At 34.9% G+C, this 20,911-nt stretch overlaps 1 protein-coding gene across 37 annotated transcripts in view; it reads left to right on the top strand.

Moving 5' to 3' along the window:
* The window catches only part of RIMS2 (regulating synaptic membrane exocytosis 2), a 437,579-nt gene that overhangs the window by 303,533 nt on the left and 113,135 nt on the right, over positions 1-20,911 (top strand). For 22 of the 37 annotated variants that reach the window (XM_042839666.1, XM_042839675.1, XM_042839664.1 and 19 more), the window contains 2 exons: positions 8,009-8,188; positions 9,337-9,446. In XM_042839666.1, the coding sequence (XP_042695600.1) occupies positions 8,009-8,188; positions 9,337-9,446 (290 nt within the window). Of the gene's footprint in view, positions 1-97; positions 161-6,487; positions 6,560-8,008; positions 8,189-9,336; positions 9,447-10,246; positions 10,280-20,911 lie in introns of all 37 variants that reach the window. The other 15 variants (XM_042839668.1, XM_042839683.1, XM_042839695.1 and 12 more) reach the window with 4 other exon arrangements.

The following is a 20,911-nucleotide window of genomic DNA, read 5'->3' as shown; positions in this document are numbered from 1 at the left end:
ATTTTATTGAGAAGTGGACATGCCATATAAATTAGAGTGCTATTAATAATACATGTGTTTCTTTATAACACTTTTTTATTTTAACTGCATTGTAAAGGTGTTACAATGGTGCAAGTTCATGGGCAGATCATATAGTCAATGGTTCAGCTGAAAATTATGGGTAAGTAAAGAGTGTAGTGTTACAGATGTAGCTAAAATGTAGCTAAAGATGTTCTGATTTTTATTATAAGAGTTCTTTTATTATTGTTCCAAATTTATTCCCAATAAGTACGTTTTTCATTATCTCTTTCTTTTTGACTCAGAACCAAGGCACATTTATGTGGTTGCCTTTTTTTCCCCAAGATTAGGCTGTTTTATTCAGTAACAAATAGAAAGAGAACATTAATTATGTTTGAACTATTTTTAAGGTATGTTCTCACTGTTAAGGGCTGCTTTAATGAAAATGGGCTTTTTGAGTGATAATACCTGCCTACGTTTGTGCTGCTGGGGCATGTGCCTTTGAGACCTAATACCTTTTAGCTTTAGAAGCAGTCCCAGATCTAACTGTCTAACCTGTCTCCCCATGTGATTGATGCATAACCTGAGTAAAGCTCTATGTACATTAAACCCTTCAGTTCTTCCCAGCTTTACTTGGCTCCTAATCAAAGGAAGGCATATCTTGCTCACAGAAACTTGTGCTTTGATTTTACCTCCTCTCCCTCATTTTCTTTTTACTCTTAAAACATTTTTCTTCATCTTTATTTTTACTCATTTCCTTGAGTGTGCAGACCTTCCTTCTTTCTGCCTTTCTATATCTCAAAAGATATAGTATGCCAGGGATATATTTTAGCTGACTAAAATAAACGTATGGTTTGGATCCAAGTTTCTGATAAGTCTGAAAGTTCTTAAGTGAAACTCCCACTGATTTCCTGGGAAGTTTTCCTTAAGAAATCTAATCGGAACTACAAAACTCAAAATCATCTGTTGTGTAATTACACAAAATAATGATTTATATTGGCATCTCAAAAGCTGCAGTTTTGTGCATATGAATAATAAGATGTAAATAGTGCATGAATATTTAGCTAATCTATGCCTTAGATTATTTTTTGCAATAAATTTAATATTAGCCCTACTTTTAATTTTGCAGTACTATTTATTCTTTTGTGGCCATACAAGTCAATGTATATATTTGCAGATAGGTACCTGAAGGAGATTATTGGAAAGCTGTTAGGCTATACTCAGTTGCATAAAATAAGCCATATAAGATGATACTGTACATTGAAAATAGAAGATATTCCCAAGGGATTACTTACACTTTACTGGTATCTCCTCAGATTATTTAAATAAAAGTGTGACTGATGTTTGTCTAATAGATGCTGCTAATACAATAATTCTGTTTAAGGAATTTAGAGAGTGAAGGATAATGTGACTTTCTTGACTTGCAGCTTACAACTTGGGGTAAAAGGCAACACTTTTAGTGCAAATTTCTCTTTTCATTAGATGGATTTACAGTCATCTTTTGGCTATACATTAGTGCAGCCGCAGGGACTTACATGAGAGCATACTTCTTTATGTTTATGAGCCGTAGTTCCCCTGTTTACTGGCTTTTGAATTTTAAGTTTTTTCAACATACATTTTATTTGAGCTTATGGCAAGGGCCATGTGTACTTGTTCTTCATGGGAAAGTGCACAAGCAACCTGAAAACAGCAAGGCTTTTGTACTTGCTTGTGATAGCCATGTTAAATAGCATACTCGTCCTAGATTTTGTACACAGAACATGCTAACATAGCTAAGTATCAAATTAAAGGTAAGGATTTGAAGGTTGAAAATGGAATTTTTTTTTAATGCTCTCTGTCTCAAATTTATCTACAGAAAGCTGTGAGAAAGAGAATAAAATATAAGAACATTTGTTATGAATTCATATGGTTTACACTACAAATGTACTCTACATATAAGGCATATAGCAGATACTTTAATAAAATATGGACTACTGAAACTGATCAAATTCTGTTCATATCTGTAGATATATGGAACACTGTGGTAACAGCATGTTATTTTGCTCATACATTATTTAAGAGCTTTAATGATAGTGAAGACGTACATAATTGCTTCTCTTGATTTCTCTGATCGAAATTGTGGCTTTATCGAGTGACAAAATGCTTTTTGCCTTCAGGGAGGTCAGAGTCAGGGCCTATTGACAGAAGTTAAGCAGATAGATAAACATGTATCTGTACTGTTAAGCCTTATTTGAGATTCTGATTAAATGTTTGCCAAGTTTTTGGACTTTTAAAATGTTACTGAAAATAAAAAACAAAAAAACAATCAACTCTTTGTGGTGACCTGAGTGTGCCAAGTACAAATAAATTTAAGAGATGAGAACTAAAACCAAGAGCTAGTGCTTCACAGATTTTACATTTAGTCCTGCAAACTACAACAGCGTATTTAGGCACATGCTTGATTTTAAGTGTACATTTAATTCACTTCATTAGTCTGTAGTCTAAGTGCTCTGCTGAACTGCCTTTGAACATCCCAGCTTTACTGGAAAACTTTTCTATACATTGTCTTATGGACCACTACTTTTTCTGCCATGACATAAGTGTTCATAGAACATTTGAGTATTTCTATCTATGTTCATATGTAATTATCACACATTCAAATTGAGTAGGTGAAACATTTTATTCCAAAACAGGGAAAAATGTGTCAGAAGGTTACAAAGTTTACTTAAACTTCGGAATATTTTTAATATAGCTATTAAAATTTAGGTTAATATATTGGAGAAAGTTGCATCAATTTATTCCATTACAGAATTGATCTAGATGGGCACTGGGAAGGAAGGGAATTTCAGCTCTCTCTGAGAAATCTGAGGTCCAAACTTTTGATTGTTAGCCACATAATCATAAATGTAATTAAATGAATCTTTTTATGGAGATAAGATAGATACGTACAGGAGTTACCTGTTTCTGTTGTGTGATTCTTCCATTTGTGTCAAATGAGGGTCTGTATTAAAGTACTAACAGCTGGAAATTGTTGTTAAAAGTACTGTAAAAGGCACCTGGAAATATAGAATAAAAAGTATTTTCTGAGTGCTGGAAACAATCATGTAAACCAAATACTTGATGTATTATAAAGCTACTTAAATCTTTCTGAATTTTCAATTAGTATTGAAATAACTGCTCCATACATTGCATAATTCAGACCTAATATAAAAATATAAAAAGATATTAATATGATAAATTTAACAGAATGAACTGAATAAATCAGTAAGACATAAGGCAGCATATACACCACTTGCATTGTTTTATCCATCTCTCTGTAAGGAAATACCAACTGGGAAGGTTCTGATTTTGAGAAATAATGTCTGTTTAAAAATCTATTGATGAGGAAACATATTATGAAGAGTAAATCTATATACATATAGCTCTATGTGCTTTCTTGAAGCATTTGAGTATTTGTGTTATGCTGTCGTGTGTTAGTGTGATTAAATGTCTGTGATAGAATCACTAAATGACTGCAGTGCCAAATACAGATACCTAAGCAAAACGTAAGCAGCTGTTTCTGTAGCTGTAGCTGTATGCACATAGCAGTGAAGAGCACAGTGTGCCTGGGATTGCAGCAGTTTTCTGCTTCTCTACATAGTTGCATTAACTAATAGAAAAGTAGTTCAGGTAACGGTGTGCTGCACTGTAGTCATTCCTGTGATGTCACGTAGATATACCTGTAGTTGCTGTATACACCACAGTGTGATGTGTGTGTTTGTATGTGCATATTTGTGTGTATGTATATACATATTTATATAAAAATATAGTTAAATACTACTGCAGCAAAAATACATTGATTTAATTCTTGCTTTTATTTTGCAAGGGTATTTAAAAGCATGATGTTTCTTGCTTTTAATAAGTATAGCATACAATTTTAAATTAAGTTCCTATAAAGGTATGAATGAGTGATTTGGTGAGGCTGTTCAGTCACCAATTAATCTCAATGCTTTGGCAGTGATTTCCTATTTTTCCATTTTCCATCATAGTACTTGTGACTCAAGTTTAAGTTTGCTTGGTTCTGGAAATCTCAGTTGTTTGTAGACATGTTTATTTATGTTATGCTAACAGAGGATCTTGTGTCTGTGACTAAACAGCAAAGTTTCTGTAGCTAGTAGAAGAATAACATGTCCAAGGATTGAAATCCAGCAACCTTCCACAGACACTGACAGGTATTACCACTGAATATTAGCTAAAGTTTGAAGTTAGGATCATTAGAAAATGTATTGTTGTAATTTTTTTTGTTCTGTGTTCAGTGTTTCTAGATAAAAAGAAAATATATTCTAGGATCTGAATTGTAGTGTATAGTACTTCTGCAGCAATTCTATTTTTATTTCTTCAGTTTTTTGTTACAAGAAAAACGTGGTACTTTTTGCATTTTGATTGGCATCATCTCATAGTCTACTTTTTTAGTCTTGAACACAGTAAAGCAATATTAAACTTGGGATTTCAAACAAACTCCTTTCACTTATTTTGAGGAAAAAATCCTCATTTGTGTTATATGATATTACAGTGGCTTACTGTGGAAAAATGTTTATCTTTTATATGACTTTCTCTGTACATGAATTTAGATCATTGAATGCACAGATTTGTTGTAAATTCTCCTTTTTATTTGTTCAGAAAAGTAACAAATCTGGAAAATTAAAAATCAGAAATGGTTACTTTCTGCACTGGGATAAAATAATCTATTGAAATTTCTGGATATGAGTGTAGAACAGTGCAGAGAAATCAGTAGTTAACAAAAAATGTAGCACATTTGATTAGATATTTTAGTTACTAGAATATACAGTGCTACCTAGATATGATGGGATTCTAATTCTAATTTGAATGAGTTTGGAATATAAAATTAAATTTTTAATGCTTGCAGAGCTTTCCTGCTTGTTTAAGATGTAGACATTGCTCTACTCTTTTCTTGGTGTGAGAGTTATGCTCACAAGTCTCACCGATTTTGACAGAGGAATGGCCCACTACCAAGCTTAGATAGGAAAAAGAAGGATGTTATGGATGCAATACTATGAAGAGGAAAGTCATTATTTGACATTTCATTAACTTTATTTTTTGTGATGACAAGACTGTTGACAAAGATAAATGGCTGCTGCGTACTTTAAAATATTATGTGACTGTTGAATACCTTGACTATCATTTTTTCCTCTTTAAAAATCAAATTTAAAAAGTGGTTCGTATTTTATGACTTCCAGTCAGACTAGAAGAAAGTATCATCTAGATAACTTGGGAGCATAAGCACTCAAGAATATAGTCTGAAAAGTCATTAATGTCTTTTTTAATTCAAACTCCCCCTGTGTGCCTATGGCCAAATTGTGATGCTAATGTGTAGTTGTATATTGTGTCTGATGGGGAGCTTTGCTGCTCAAGCAGATTATTGGACTGGCATAGTACATTGGATAGTACAGTATAGTTTCTACTGTGGAAGGGATAAAAAATCCCAAAGCATTAGAACAAAGAATATGCCCATTTCACTCTAGACACTAATGTGTCTTTTTAATTGTGTTCTAGATGTGTATGATTAAAAGCCCCACAGGGATGGTTTCACACAGAAGGCTGTCATTGTGCTTATATACCATTCCATTTCCTACACTGCGGGCGTTCAGACGTTTGCAGCATCTAAACCTGTAACTTGAAGATAATAACTGAACCTGAAGATTCAACTTAGACTTCAGATCCTCTGATCTACAAAAGCAACAGTGGCACCAAAGGTTGATCAAAAAGTAAAAGGCTCACTGCCAAAATCTGTGTTCTCCTTCACTTACTGGAACTCCCAGTTGTTTTTTCCACCTGAAGTAAATACCAGGTGCAGATTGCAGTAAATGGAATATTTAGATTAACTATTGAATATGAAAAATGAGGCTTTTAGATATAGTGGCTCCATGATACTCTTCAGAAGAGTAAGAAAGAAACAGAAAGAACAGAAACATGCCCACTAAGCCATTAGTACTGGCCTTAATGTTAAAAAAAAATAAGTTTTCCTACCTTCTAAATGTGTGGCAGTAATTTAGATCTCTAACATCCTAAAAGGCACTTCTTATTTCACAGCTAAAGAGAATGAGGCTTTAGGCGTAAGAAACGAAAGAGGCTTAACTTCTAATGAAGTGTTTAAGTGAATCATGATTGCTGCTCACCTGTCGCTCTGTATGTCCTGCTGTTGGGAAGGAGAAATTGGAGATGGAATGATATCTACTTTTGGTAGGAGACCAGGAGAAGAAAGGAATTCTCTGTGGGCTCACTAATCTTACGCGTGTGGACAAATGATAGGGGTGGGTTGTCTGGATCTTGGCTGTTTTCTATATTGCAGTTATGCTGAATCAAGAAATCATTTCACATTCCCATAGTCAAAGCTACTTTTTTAACCACCATGCACCTCTTACAGCACTGAAAACTTAAAAAGTTACCCAAACTAAGCAACATTCAAATCAAAGCTAAGGTTGTGTTTCTTTGTCTGCCCACAATGTAAAAGAAGCGAGACAGTGGATGTTTTTGCTGATGAAGCTTCCCATTCAGAAACAGAACTGATAGAAGAAGAAGTGAGGTAATTTTATTGTGGTTTTGTTCCAGGCTCATTGTATTTTTCTTCTGATATTTTAGTGCCTCAGCTTATGTTTCTCACTGTGGTGTGTTTGCTTGTTATGAGCTTGTAGACATAGGTTCTTGGTGAATGGTATTATTCTGAACTTGTCTGTGACATTCCTTGTTATCCTCAAAGAATCCAGTTATTACCTCATGGAAGACATTCATTTTAATGAGCATCTACCCATTCAGCAAAGTTAGCCACCATAGAGAAAACTGCATTCTGTCTCATTATGGTTTTCTTTAAAAAAATGTGCTGTCAATGTGTTAATGACCAAAGATTCGTCATAATGAGGCTGTAATATGTCTTTCTTTTTGATATTAAATAAAGTTCAGCTTTTTGTTGCACATCCAGTCACTCTGACTTCATTGCAAAATGCACAGCACAGTTCAAGAGAAAGATCAAAAGATACATATATTCATGTTTATTCTGTTGCCATGCAGGTTACTCTCATAGAAGGAGTATGAAATTAATAAACAGCTTCAGGAGGGTGTACTTTTTACTTTTACAATTACTATAACTTTACCTATTTTAGCACATTGCTAGCCATTATTACTCCTTGAAAACAGAACAGTTACATTGTCAAGAAAGGTGAGATTTGTTTAATTGCTGAAAGAAAATACATGATTAATTGGCTATGATAGTAGGAGATGAAACTAGATCATTTTCTGATAGGTGTGTGCCTTCTCTCTGTTGTGTCTCCAATGCTGACTGTTTTAATTGCTGTTTTCTCACTGTTCTTTAGGTTGAAGTTTAGATTTTATATTTTTTCTATGGCAAACCAGTATTTATCCACTAAGAACATCTGCCAGTACTGATTGCATTGTAGATCTTGTGACTGTACTCTGCGTACTGCATATGGATCTGTCGCTATAGCCTAGCCAGTATTTTGGCAGACATCTTGCGTTTAGTAGCGTTTCACAGAGTTGTGTAGTAATTACAGTGTCTGGAACGCGGCTGAATTTGCTGTGGACTTTTCCACATATGGTTGTTAAAGAGCACCACCTCTGAAGATAATGCAGTCTAAAAAAAAATCTAGTCATGTGAGTTAAAATGCTCAATTAAAATGCAGTTAAGCTTCAGTGAGAATTGTGTCATCTATTCTTTTCCTCCAACGTTGATGTATTAATTACAAAACAACAATATTTTTTACTCAGAAATTGTCAGGAAACAGACTATTGCATAGATGGTCATTACTGAGACACTAGAAACATTTCAGCCCATTTATCAAGAGTTTGGAGCAAACCAAAGCATACATGTTTAAAAAACTGTATGTAATCAAGAAGCGAACTCAGAAATTTACCAAAGAAAATGTACATAACAAAATGACTTTCTCCAAACCAGTATCATGCAGCATATTTTACAACTAATAGAAAAGTCAACCGAGCTGCTTTCTGACTAACATTACAGGAATTGTGAAGCAGCAGATAGACAGCCATATCAAAGATCCAGATCAACAGAGCAACGTCCTATGCTAGAGCGGACCAACTCCCGCTCCCGATCCACAGAGCGTCCTGACTCAAACCTCATCAGGTCGATGCCTTCATTAATGACTGGAAGATCTGCCCCACCTTCACCTGCCTTACAGAGGTGAAACAGACAAATCAATCAGACTAATCCCCTTCTGCCCCACCAGCTCACCATTTTTTTTTCCCAGTAGCTAATTGGTATTGCCTCTCATCTTTAGCTGATCACTAGTAGCAATAGATACTAACCTTGTCAGTGTCAACACACTATTTATATTCTTCTCTGGATATAATGGTGTGGCTGCCATTTTAAAGTGTCTACTAACAGTATTTAACTGCATTTGTTTGTGATTTCTCATTGACCAGGAATCCTAGATAGTTTCCCACATGAAGCACCTCATAATTATCATATTCTTATCTTACAGAATGAGAAATTGTTTGTGTTCATCAGACATCAGTTATGGAGGAACCATCATAACATCAAATGAAACTTTATTTTTTAAACAAAAATGTTTCTTCATTTGGACTGTACTAACTTTGTGTTTTAACTTCCATTGTAACCACCATTTTCTCTGACTACATTTTACTGTGCCATAGTCTGTATCGTTCCTGTTAAATACTTTATCTTTAGTGACTGACGCTTTGCAGATGTCTATACATTACTCTGAGCTTAAACATTATGCAGTAAAAAGATAAGTACATTTTGATCTAGATATTCAGCACGCTTCTCCTTATTTTGGAACTGCAGAAGACATTATTTTGCTTTCTGAAAGTGAGAGATAGTACCATCAAATCCCCAGTGACAGTTGGTCAAATCCCAGCGTCTTTCCAGGTTATTACTTTGTTTATTTAAATCCCTATAATATCTTTACCACTCAGTGGGAATTTAACCAAATAAAAATTGAATAAAGATAGTTGAATTTGACCTATGAATAGTTGTGTGTGCATGCATGTGGTATTTCCATATGCACATGTATGTACATACAGTACATTTTCTGGCTTGACTGTGCAAACAATCATCTTATGGGTGCTTAGCCTTAGTTTAGCTTATGTGTTTGGTTTGGTTTGTTTTTGTTTTTTTTCCTTCTTTTTTCTAGGGAGATATTTCTTTTTTTCTCGATGTTGTTTTTAAAGAATTAATAATTTCACTATGGGAATGAAAGTGTCCCAAGTGAGCCCAAATTTAATTAGTACTTTTATCAGTTCTTGAAGGTATTTAAGGATGAATGTGCCATTTAATTGCTGTGGTTTGTTTTGATATGTGTCTCATAGGTCACATCCTCGAACTGGGTCTGTTCAGACAAGTCCATCAAGTACTCCAGTAGTAGGAAGAAGGGGCAGGCAGTTACCACAGCTCCCACCAAAAGGGACGTTGGAGAGAAGTAAGTGTGTGATTTTCTCCTTAATGACATTGCAAAATGCTCATGGAGGTCAAGTGTGTTTCTTATTTTTCTTTGGGGAATTAAAACTCTTGAGTTTTTGTGTACAGAACTAGGATTGATAATATTGCATTTTGTATTGCATTTTATTATATTTTAACATCTACTGTACTCTTGACTGAACTGGGTCATCAGCATTGCAGTAGTGATCAACAATATGAACTATTAGCATAATCCTGTTCCTTCTGAACTCAAGAGATGTTTTGTCATTGACTTCAATAAGTGCAGGAAATGATTTTTTTATGTTATTTATTGATAAAACTTTTTTGGGGGAGTTAGTAGCATAGCTGGTCACTTCTGGGCTCAGACAGAGTATGTTACAGAGTACTAATATAAAACCTCTGCACCCTGAAACAGGAAGAGCAAGAAAAGAGGTAATAATCTTTAAAATAGGAAAGGCCACAAAGATATTTCATAATTCATGCTTTACTGATACTGTTGTTATGTTGATCTTTAATGTCTCATAAAAGCACTGGTCAATGGAGACATCTTCCAAAATGTTCAGAAAAAGGACTGTAGACATGTTTTTGATAGCAAATACATTTTCACCTTTCCACTTTCAATAACTAAATGTGTTGTGCAAAATCAGTTTAAATGGTCATGTGCACTCCTTTTCTATTTTTTTTAATCCTTCTGAACATGTATATTGTATCTTTTATGAAACTTATGTTGTTTTTAACCCCTGTGCTTTGGTTCCCTTTTTTTTTGTTTCTTTTTTTTGTTTGTTTTGTTACTTTCCCTAGACAATGGAGACAAGGAGATAGAACCTTATGAAGGTCTGTACATAAAGGAGGGTTCGTTTTTCATCCGAAAGCCTTTTTGAGAGGCTGTATTGGGGAAAAATAAACCCACTGCAATTGATGTTACTTTATTGCATAGACATAGACAGAAACATTGTGATAATCTTTTTTATATTCAGACCTATGACTCATAGGTATTACGGGATTCTAGATGAAAAGAGAATGAGTGGAATTATCTGAACACCATAATCACTGAAAAGTACCTAGACATATACCCGTTTTTAAAACAAAGGATTTACACTAAACAAATAAGACTATTTCACGTTATGTTGAAGCCAGCTAATCTACATATTTGCATCTTTTTTCAGGATTAGTACTTCATGCAGATACTGACATCTAAGTACATGAGGTTATTTAACATGTTTGATGTCAAGCATACACTGAATCAAAACCACATTTTTGTTGCAAATGTAATTTATGCAATTGTTGAATTAGTAGATTTTTTTAAGAATATAGGAGTAAAAATTAATTGAATCAAGATAGTCTTTTAAAAAGAAGGGATAATACTTCCTCTTGAAATTGTAGTCCCTTGTATTTTTTTCAATTGAAACCATTTAATTTGCTTAACCGCACAGAAGATATCAATTGCAGTCCTTTGTTATATCACTGAGGGTCTTACATGTAGTATAACTGTATTTGTCTCATCAGACTTTTTAATTTAGTATTTACAATGTTTATGGTGCTTATTTCCATTTTGGAAGCAAAACTTCATGACAAGAAACTGTTTTCTCAGATCATCACACTGGTATATTCATTTCTCCGTCGTCTTACGTGTTGTGAAATGCTAATATGAAATACAGTTAGATGTGCCAGGAAATAATCACATCTAATCACCTGATATTTACTGTCATTGCTATACACGCTTTCATGTTTTACCACTTACCCTGCTCTCTGCTTAGCATATTAGACTGTGAGCTCTCCGGGGCAGTTATTGTGAAGTACTGTATATTTGTACTGTGTTTGATTAGAGAGAGTAGCAATCTTATTTACAACATAGGTTTTGTAGTGAGAAATACAATAAACACAATGAAATAATTATTTTTTATAGCATTGCTATAATTAATTTCTCTGGTAAGTACTGATGGGACTTGAGAAACTCTGTTTGTCTTTACTCAAAGACTGAGTAATATTTTTCCATACCTCTGTCTAAAGTGTTTTTTTTGGAAAATATGGGCAATGGAAAATTTTGAAATCCACAGTTAGCAGAGTTTCAAAGTGCAATGAGTGTCATGAGAGACTCAAGCCACAGTACCAAGACACATTACATATTTTATTTTACGTATATAAAGGTGTTGTTAAAAACAGAGTCCGTAGTTATCCAGCTTTCACACAGTATTCTGTGTAATTTCCTGTTGTGAATTAAGAAATCATATTCCAATTACAACGTAATTTTATTCTGAGGCCTTTTCTATCCATGTTTAGGATTTTACATTTTCTCTTAAGGTAACTAATCTTCTATAAAAAGAATAACCCTCTACAGGAACAGAACATTACCTAACTTTTAGCAACGAGAGACATAATTACAATTAATAATAGTTTTTGACTGTTGGAGAATTGCATTTTACAAAAGGTTATTTCAAGCAACTGAAGTGCAAGAAAAAAAAGCAAACACTGAAATTTGGTAGACTCAAAAACGCTGACTTGTAAAGGGGTTTATGTTATTATTTCACAAATAAATCAGTGAGTAAATCTGAAAATCTTACAGACATTTAAGTAGACCAGTATGTGTTATTATATGATCAGCTAATAATCGGAAGAGTTATCTTAGTAAGGAAGGTTGTACTAGAGAATGTCATTGTCTCAGAGAAGTAGTCCGTTCTGTTCTTAGAGAAGCACATAATTAATGTAAATGAGGGTGAGGATTTTTGTATTGCATGGAAACATGCTGGGGAGGTTAATCTTTCTGTATTTCAAAATGAAGGATGTTATTGTTGACAAAATTAAGTAAAATTATACTGATGAAAGGAGTTAATTAAATATATGTTTTAGACAAACAATTGTTAGAAGCCATTTGATTTTTGTAAAAGAACAAGAAATGCCTCTGTAGCTCCTGCATTATCCTCACTGAATTTGTATAAATTTGCATAATCTGTTATATTGCTGTGATTGCATAACATTTCTTAAAATATAGTGGAAGTGCTGGGACTCAGGTAGAAGTGAAGAAGCTATTTGTAATTCAGAAGTTCTTGTTCCAGTGCAGTATTCCATATGAGAACCTTGCTTTCAGCCATGTGACTTGAACAGGAAGGGAAGGAAGCTGCAGGAAGAAAACTCTGGGTACTTGTTTTACAGATTAGGATCAGAATTTAATGAAATTGGTTTTGAGATTTAGTTCAGTGAACTGCACATGGTTGCAGATCTTTGCTCCAGGACATTTGAATTTTCTCAATATGCCTTATTTCAAAACTCCAGAAGAGCTAGAGAAGTTTATTTTAAGAAATCTATCCAGGTAGCTATGAATGTCCATTCCTAATAGTAGAATGTTAACATCCATGCCTTCTTCTCAATTCCCTTCAATAGCAGAACATGCAGATATGATCAGCTATATTCCATTTACAGTCTTTTATCATCATACAATAGTGGCTAATTCCTTAATCAGTGCAGCTGCCACACATTCAAGTGTCAGATCAAGCTGTTCAAAGAGTCACTGTATGTATCTGAAACACAAATCAGAGAGCTGGAGCACCTCACCAATGAAGAAAGGCTGAAGGAGCTGGGTTTCTTCCATTTGGAGAAGAGAAGGCTCTCAGGAGAGTAGAGGAACAATATTATTAAATTGAACCCCATTTTAGCATTGAAATGGTTATATACTTCTTAAATGTTCTGTACTACTTATATGATAGACAGTAAGTGAATACTGTAATATTTATAACCTCTAAGTGTTATCAAGATTTTTTTCTCTCGTTTGTGGCCATATATTTCTTCTTCCTTACAGAAGAATGAACTGCTTGCTGCTAATTGAAATAGGTCAACATAAAGTGATCTTAAAAGTATTCAGTATTAGCCCTTTTGATTTGCTGTTAATTACAAGCCAAAGAGAATGTATTTCTTCCCTGAAGGAGATTTTTCCTTTTCATTCTTCAGAATAAATATAACCATTTCTTTCTTTATCTCTGTTAAAAAAAGCCCACAACATCATTCACTCAGACAAAAGACTAGAAAATTATGTCAAGCCACACAACTATGATAAAACTTGAAAGTATAAAATTGAAGTGCTAAGAAATTTAGCGAACAGTAGAGCTCAGACAGAATTTGCTGTTCTATTTATGCTCTGTGGTTCAGACTGTAATTACATGATCTCATAATAATCTGGTGTCTTGGGTAAGTTATTTCAGAGACCATTAAAGCTGGCATTAAATACTTATTAGCGGCCTCCCCTAATTTCAGATATGGGTGGCCTTATTCCAGAATAAAATTACCTACAAATGGAATTAACAGCAGTAGATGATTAACTTTAATCAGAGATAGCTGACAGCCATAACTCCTACATTTTCATGTTTTTGAAAAGAAAATAGCTGTACTGATAATTGTACTGTTGTATGGAACGTGAGTTGCTGAGATAGAGTGATAGTTAAGAAAACAGAGCTACTGTTTACTATTTTCTCTCAATCAGAACATTGTTTCCTGTGACCTGAGACATAATTTAGCAAAATGAGAAGGAATTTTACTTTGTGTTTTTTAGCAATCTATCATAGCTTGACAGAATGTGGAAAAATTACAGAGAACCTGTATTCACGCTGGTCTTAGTTCTATTCTGTTCCGCCAGCTGTGTTTTCACAGCCTTTTAAAAATACATGGCATAGTGGTAGTTTACTTTGTACGACATGATTGATCATATATATATTAAGTAGGACAGGAACCTGGACTAACTTCAGGAAGGTTAAGAACTTCATGACTGAGTCAAACTGCAGAATAAAAAATGCAGAAGTATCTTTGCGCTCACTCCCTTTTTGTGCATGTCTTTCTGTGGTACTGGCTGTGCAATGCTAATTCTTGCACAGGGTAACTCTTGCATTATGTGTACTTGACAGCAAGTGGCTGCTTTGGATGAAGCTGCCTCAAGTAGTTGATTTCTGCTGGGAATTTGCAAAAAATATACCTTTGCATTTTACTTGTGGATGCTTAGTTCACTTTCTGGGGAAGTGGCGGATTTCAGCCCCTGACTGCTGTGAAGACTATTAAAATATTTTGTTTGCATTACTACAATTTCCAGTGAAAAAATTGAGGAAATGCTACCCATAACACAAGGCTGATGATTACTTGAAAGGTTCATAAGAGCCATAAGTAATGGTTCACACTTTGCTCTTAGAATGCCAGAAGGAGGAATTAAACACTTCTGTCTTCATACCACTTGAAGGTATTAACTTCTAGGTTTGAGTCTAGCAAGGGCATAAAAAAAAAACAATGAGCAAACAGTCATACAGCTGTGCTCATGACAACCATGCCTTATTTATATGCTGGGGTACAGACGTGCCAAAACCATTTTAGTTCAATTCTCACAGAAAAATAAATTGTGGAAAGTGCTTGGCACAGCATTTATATGTGACTTTTTTTTTTATAAGAGAAGTTTGACTGTAGACATGCTATGTCTACTAAATATTTTTCAACGTGGACAAAATTTCAATTGAAATTTAAATATCATGCTTTTAACACGAAATTGCAGAACAGATATCTCGGTAGAAATTAGTTTCCATTATGTTGGCATTGATTTAATCTTTCTTAATCTTTCTCCCTATTAGCAATCACCTGCTAAAATGAGCAGTTCTAAAATTGTGATTGCATGCAAGCTAATACTGAAGTAGAATAATTCAATGATTTCTGTAGTTACTTATACAAATAATGAGATAACTGTAAAGAATCTGTAAAAAGAGTACAAAAAAGTCAATAAGAATTATAATTTGAACATTGAAGAGCTATAGTATATTACATCAATCAGAAGGTGCCTAATAACTGGCATTCAAGTGAAAGCAGGATTATGCTGCACAATTTATTCGGCTCAACTTTGTGTTATTTCTGCTGTTAACTGATATTAGGTGAGTTTTGTCATGAAAGCAATTTTTGTTTCTTCATTAATGGGATAAAACAAGTGGACCTGTGTTGCTTGTCTTTAGTCATATATATACCTTCACTGTTGTTTTCAGCTAAAACAGTGTTCTCTACGATTTAGGTATGCTCTAGGCAATGGTTTTTCTCTACCTGTAAATACTGATGGAGAAGTGCTTGTCTTTATGAATTCTGTGAAATCCAGGTGCAGAGCCAATTACCTGGAAAATTGAGGTGTTGTTTTTTTCCAACCTGGAAAAATGTTTGAATTGTTTCTCCTGCACATACTGAGGTAGTGAGTATACCCACTTGCTTAGGATTTGTACACAGTTTTAAATATGTTTTTTGAGAATGTGGACTTGGTCCTCTATTGCTATAGAAACTAAAGCAAAGCCGAGCAGTGGATGCTTGTGAACCAGTGATGTATCAATATATGTCTGCTTTCTCTGCCTTGGTATTTAATGTCTACTTTTCAGTGTTTCAGTAATTTATTAAGTAAATGACTGCATATGACTGTCATTACTTACAGAAGAAACTCACTGAAGTAGTTAGAGATGATACTAAATATAACAAAAGCATTTATTTAATCTGTAATTCACTCAGAAAATAATGTATGCTGCAGACTGAGGGTTTGTATGTTATTGTGGATGTCTTTTGTTTGATGTTCACCTCTTATTTGATCAGCTTGTAACAGAGCATGCATGTTTTTGTCTTGCTTTTTTCCCCCCTTTCATACCTTGCTTATACAAATGCAGCAGGAGATGAAGAAAACAAGCGTATTGGAGTACAGGAATCAGAGGCTGAGGCAGGTCTGTGTGACCACAAGTGCCTATCCGCTTTAGAAACATTTTCCCATGAGCATGTAGGGAACCTTTGCTGGCCAGCTTGTTTTAAAACTAAAAATCCAGAGAAAAATTTTAAGCTCAAGACAAATAAATTAAATATAGCATAGTTTATTTACCAGTTTGTGAATGCTGCAAATAGGCCAGCCTACAAAAATCATTTTACATTTTTACCCTCTGTCTGAAAGTACTCTTCTCTGTCACTACTATCAAGTTACAGCCGTAGCCAGATCTTAGACATTGTACCCTCTACTTTTCATTCATACTTTGGCAGGCAAGGAAGTCAATATTATTGTAGCATAATACTTTTTCTTCCCAAGTTTGTATATGTGGAGTGATGACGCTGAACAAAGAGTGAAAAAGGGCATTACATTGAAATTTTTAGAACAATTTGCATGATGTCCCTCATCCTGCTGGAAGACATTTCAGTCATCAGACAAAGGAAGTTAGCATGATGAGAGCTGATAGATGAAGATCAAATCAAATATGTGAATGCTGCTTGAACTCAAATGCTATGTGATTAAAATATGAGTTTACATTCAAATTCCAGAAAACACACTTCCTGTGATTTCAAAGAGAAGCAGAGATTTTTCAACCATTGTAGTTTATGCTCTTATATATTTTTCTTGATGGAAGAATCATAGAAGCATAAATGTTCAGTTGCAGATCACATCTTGGTCACATCTTGGTTAATAGGTCACATCTTGGTTTACTCTTCAAGTTAGATATCATTTTTTTCAAAAATAATTTGTATCCCTGCTGATAATTTTCTATGACATCATGTCAGCTATGACGGATGTGGAAGAGCAGCACAGATTAGCTTTTGCGGTTGTAAATATTTGAGGTAGGTCAGTGTTAAATTTAGCTGCCTAAAATTAGGAAGTGTGGTCCGTAGCTCAGAGCTCATGGAGCACAGCCCAGAGAAAGACAAGTGTAGTGCAGTTATTCCACAGTTAAGTGGAGAGAATTTGGTGCTCCTGTAGGAACCCCCAAAGATGTGAATATCTGAGCCAAAAACTCATCTAGTGCTAGCTGGTAGGGAAAGTTAGCAGTTAAGCATAAGTGTGCCTGAAATCCCATCCTGCTGAGCACTATAACTGCCTGAATCACAGATTATTTGGAATCCTATGACCAGGATCCTGCTCCCCTTGTTAGTTAATAGAAGAAAATATGAATCACCATTTTCTTCTTAAAATTGGAAATAATTACTGAGATAGGCTCATTACTTGTTCAGAAATCTGAGTGCTGCAATAATTTTAAGAGAGGGCATCTGGTAAGCAGAAAAGTTTTTTAAATTGTAGTTTGTACTAAAGCATCCAAAGTGTCCTTTAAGATCCTGGCTTTCCCTTTTTTATGTTATAGTGCAGTGTACATTCTTCTTGCTTTTGCTGTGATTTTGTCTGTAAGTGTGCATTGTTCACTCGTATGTGTGTACTGTTCACTCTGCGTTTTGTGATATTCAAACATAGTGCATGGAATTGTGCTAACATAGTTTGCAAAATATTTGTGTGTGCTGTAGTTATATTGCTCATTGTGACATCTGTTCCAGTTGTTAATCATCATTGTCTGTTTTTAATGTTATAAAGATTGTGAGGAAAAACATCAAACCCCACCTGTTAATGGGAGAAAAGGCAAGTTGTGATGGTGTCATTAGTGAATTGTGGATGTTTTTGTTTACTTTGTTTTTTGCTGCACGTTTGTGTGTTCTATAGTTCTACTAGATCAAAATCAGTAACTTAATGTATGTTCAGTTTTATTGTGTTGTTTTACTTACACTTAAAGTCATTCTTTTCAGCAGTGGTTTTAAAATCTTTCCTAGACTCAGAAGCCCAGAAATCTGTTTCTGGTGTTAGCTCTGTTGTTGAATACCACCTGGATATGTAATCAATTTGCCTATTTAGAATAAGTGGGATTGTTTTTGCACTTTTCCTCATTTAGGAATTCAGTTTGTCTTACCCTAAAAAACCAAGTATATTTCACGGATATCTACAAAACAGTCTGCGTATCACCAGGGCTGTATTCTGTTACCTTCCTTAGCTGTGTATTTTATAAGTTTGGCACAAGTTTACTAATACGGACAGAGCAGTACCATTTTTATTAGCATGTCCTACTAGAGAAAGTTTTCCACTGTTAGCAATCAACTCTATTGTCTATTTTTTTTTTTGTATTATATATTCTATTTCATGTGCTGTAGAAATAAGCTTAATGCAAAGCACTGAAATGTTGATATAGAGATATAATTTTTTATTTAAAAATAGACAAGGTTAGTTGTAATGAACAACACAGCTGCTTACTTGAAATTTTAACCAAGTTCATGCTTCTAAATTGCTGTGATAGATTTGAAAAAATGTGTTAGAATTTATCCAAGAACTTCTAAAGCAGTATATTTAGACTTAATCTCATCAATAGTGAAATATCACCTAGATAGTGCCTTGGCTTTATTAAAATTTGTATAATTACTCTTACATTTTCATCTCTACCAGGAGTCCCTGTGAGTCATAGCCCCAGCTGCACCATTTTGTGCTATACCTGGTTTTCTCTATGCTGGAATATCATAGCAGGGGGAATATAGCTCTTGGGGAAAGCTGGGCTTCAGTTTTGCCAGTGCTTATTTACTATGTTGGGAGATATATTATTTTTAATATGTTGCTTATTTTTCTCTTCCTTGCACACAGTGTAGACTGACTGTATGGGATGCCTTTGCAGAAGGGCTCAGCCCGTAAAGCATTGACTGGGGGCACATCTCTAACTCTATAGCTGTGCCAAAATAGTTCTGAATGAAGTTGAAATCTGGAAGTCAGCTGCTGTGAACATACTTCATTTTACCTACTAGACTGCTCTTTTATTTTGTGTGTGTGTTATACTTCTAACATCCAAATTCTAACCCTGGGAAAGCTGGAGGCTTTTGCCATTGACTTGGCTAGTTTCACAAAACAGTAACCAGTGATGAAGTAAAGCTAAAGGTGTTTCCATTCTTAGTTTATTTTCTACTCCTTCATCAAAACCTGAAAGACATACTTTGCAGAGTAAATTAAATCATACTAACCTGTATTAGTTTAATATGAATTTTTTTTAATTTCCCTAATGGGTTAATTTTGTTATACAACTTCCTTTGCAAGGGCTCTTTTAGTCCAAAAAAGTGGTTAGTGTCTAATATTTTATTTTGAATATTTATTACAAAAAACATGATCTTTTCAGTTTTACTCATTATTTTAGTATTTTTTATGTGTTTTGTATGACACCTTTTGATCATTTGTGTGTGTATTTCTGGTATTTCTGTCTTTTACTGCTTTAATTTCAGATACTTAAAAGATGCTATAGTTCCTGAAGCAGAATTTGAAACCTTTGGGGTTATCAGTTCCCTCATTCTAAAGAATGTTTTACATAGTTATACAATAGCTTTGTTGATATCATGGGAATCAAGAATGCTTCCAAATTTTATCTTCCAGATTAGAAGTGTCTGGAGTCTACTTGTATATTACATGTATACTGAGACAAGACCAAGCCACCATGTTGTCTCCTTTCCATGCACTGTGCTTTCCATATATGTGGGGGCCCACTGTGGGGGCACTGCAGTCCGTATGCCTGGAGGACTAGCACAGGAATTTCAAAGGATAGAAGTCCAGAGTGGCACACAGTTTAGGCACAGTCTAAGAATTTAGGTGATTGAAATGCAAACCAGGCAGAATAAAAGACCCCAATCAAAGAAGTGATCCCAAGTGAACTTGCAGTACACATGTATACATATGTTTTTTTTGAAAAACAGGCGTGTGGCCATTATGCCAGAGGGACTACCATCATGCTGGCTGATCTCAGCATCTTCTTCTATCTAACATCATTTGAGATTCCTACACTTTGCCTGATTGACTAAACAAACAGCCATGAGTCTCATGGACTCTCTATTTCCCTGGCCTGTGGAATTTAGACTTCACTAAGAGACCGTGGCAGCTTCTGAATTTAGCATGAAGAATGATACTAAATGTGTATAATGTGTGCTGTGAGTATATCTGACATATCTTTATGCATTATGAGAATGTGTTATGAGAACTTAGGGAGATTAATGCTAGATTTTAATTAAATTCTAGTTTGCACAAAGTAAGGTTTAAGTATTGTATTGAGCTATTGAGATTAGTTGTAGGAAAGCACATATCTGCGTTCATCGCTCTGGGAAAAAGTGGAATGAAAAAACCCACAGGAACACCAAACCGAAGTGATGCACCCATAAGATTCTAGAAGCTCAGCCAGAGCCAGGAGTGGGGCACCAGGAACGACACGAGACAGACCATCCCTTGACCTGTCCAATGGCTTACATGTAAGAAAAGCAGGACAGGGCTCAGGACCATTCCCAGAACCCACTGAGAAAACCTAATGTGTCCCTGATGATGAAGCAGGACCAAAACTAGCAGGTGTGGCTGGGACCATTTGCAAGAGCTTCAGTTTGAAAAAGTCCTAGAGTAAAAGAGGGGAGACTGAGGTATCTTCCAGCTTTTTGGTGAAGGGCTCTGCTGCTCATGCTTCTCAGGCAGCTCTCCCTTATCACAGGAAGGCAAATGAATTCCTCAGCTCCTCAAGTGCACTCTGTTCCCTGCCAAGAAACATGAGCATCATAATAGGCCAGAAATCGTAAGAAATAGCACTCAAATCAAAGGCTTATCTATTCAATTGGGTGGTGTAACTTGTTGGTAATAACAAACCGTATTAGAAAAAAATCCCCCCTCAAGTT

This window comes from Centrocercus urophasianus, unplaced genomic scaffold, assembly GCF_019232065.1.
Source record: "Centrocercus urophasianus isolate 14NV4802_14NV808 unplaced genomic scaffold, USGS_Curo_1.0 seq_11, whole genome shotgun sequence".
Classification (NCBI taxonomy): Eukaryota; Metazoa; Chordata; class Aves; order Galliformes; family Phasianidae; genus Centrocercus; species Centrocercus urophasianus.
Note: the sequence above shows the minus strand (reverse complement) of the source record. Positions and strands in the feature narration are given on the sequence as shown.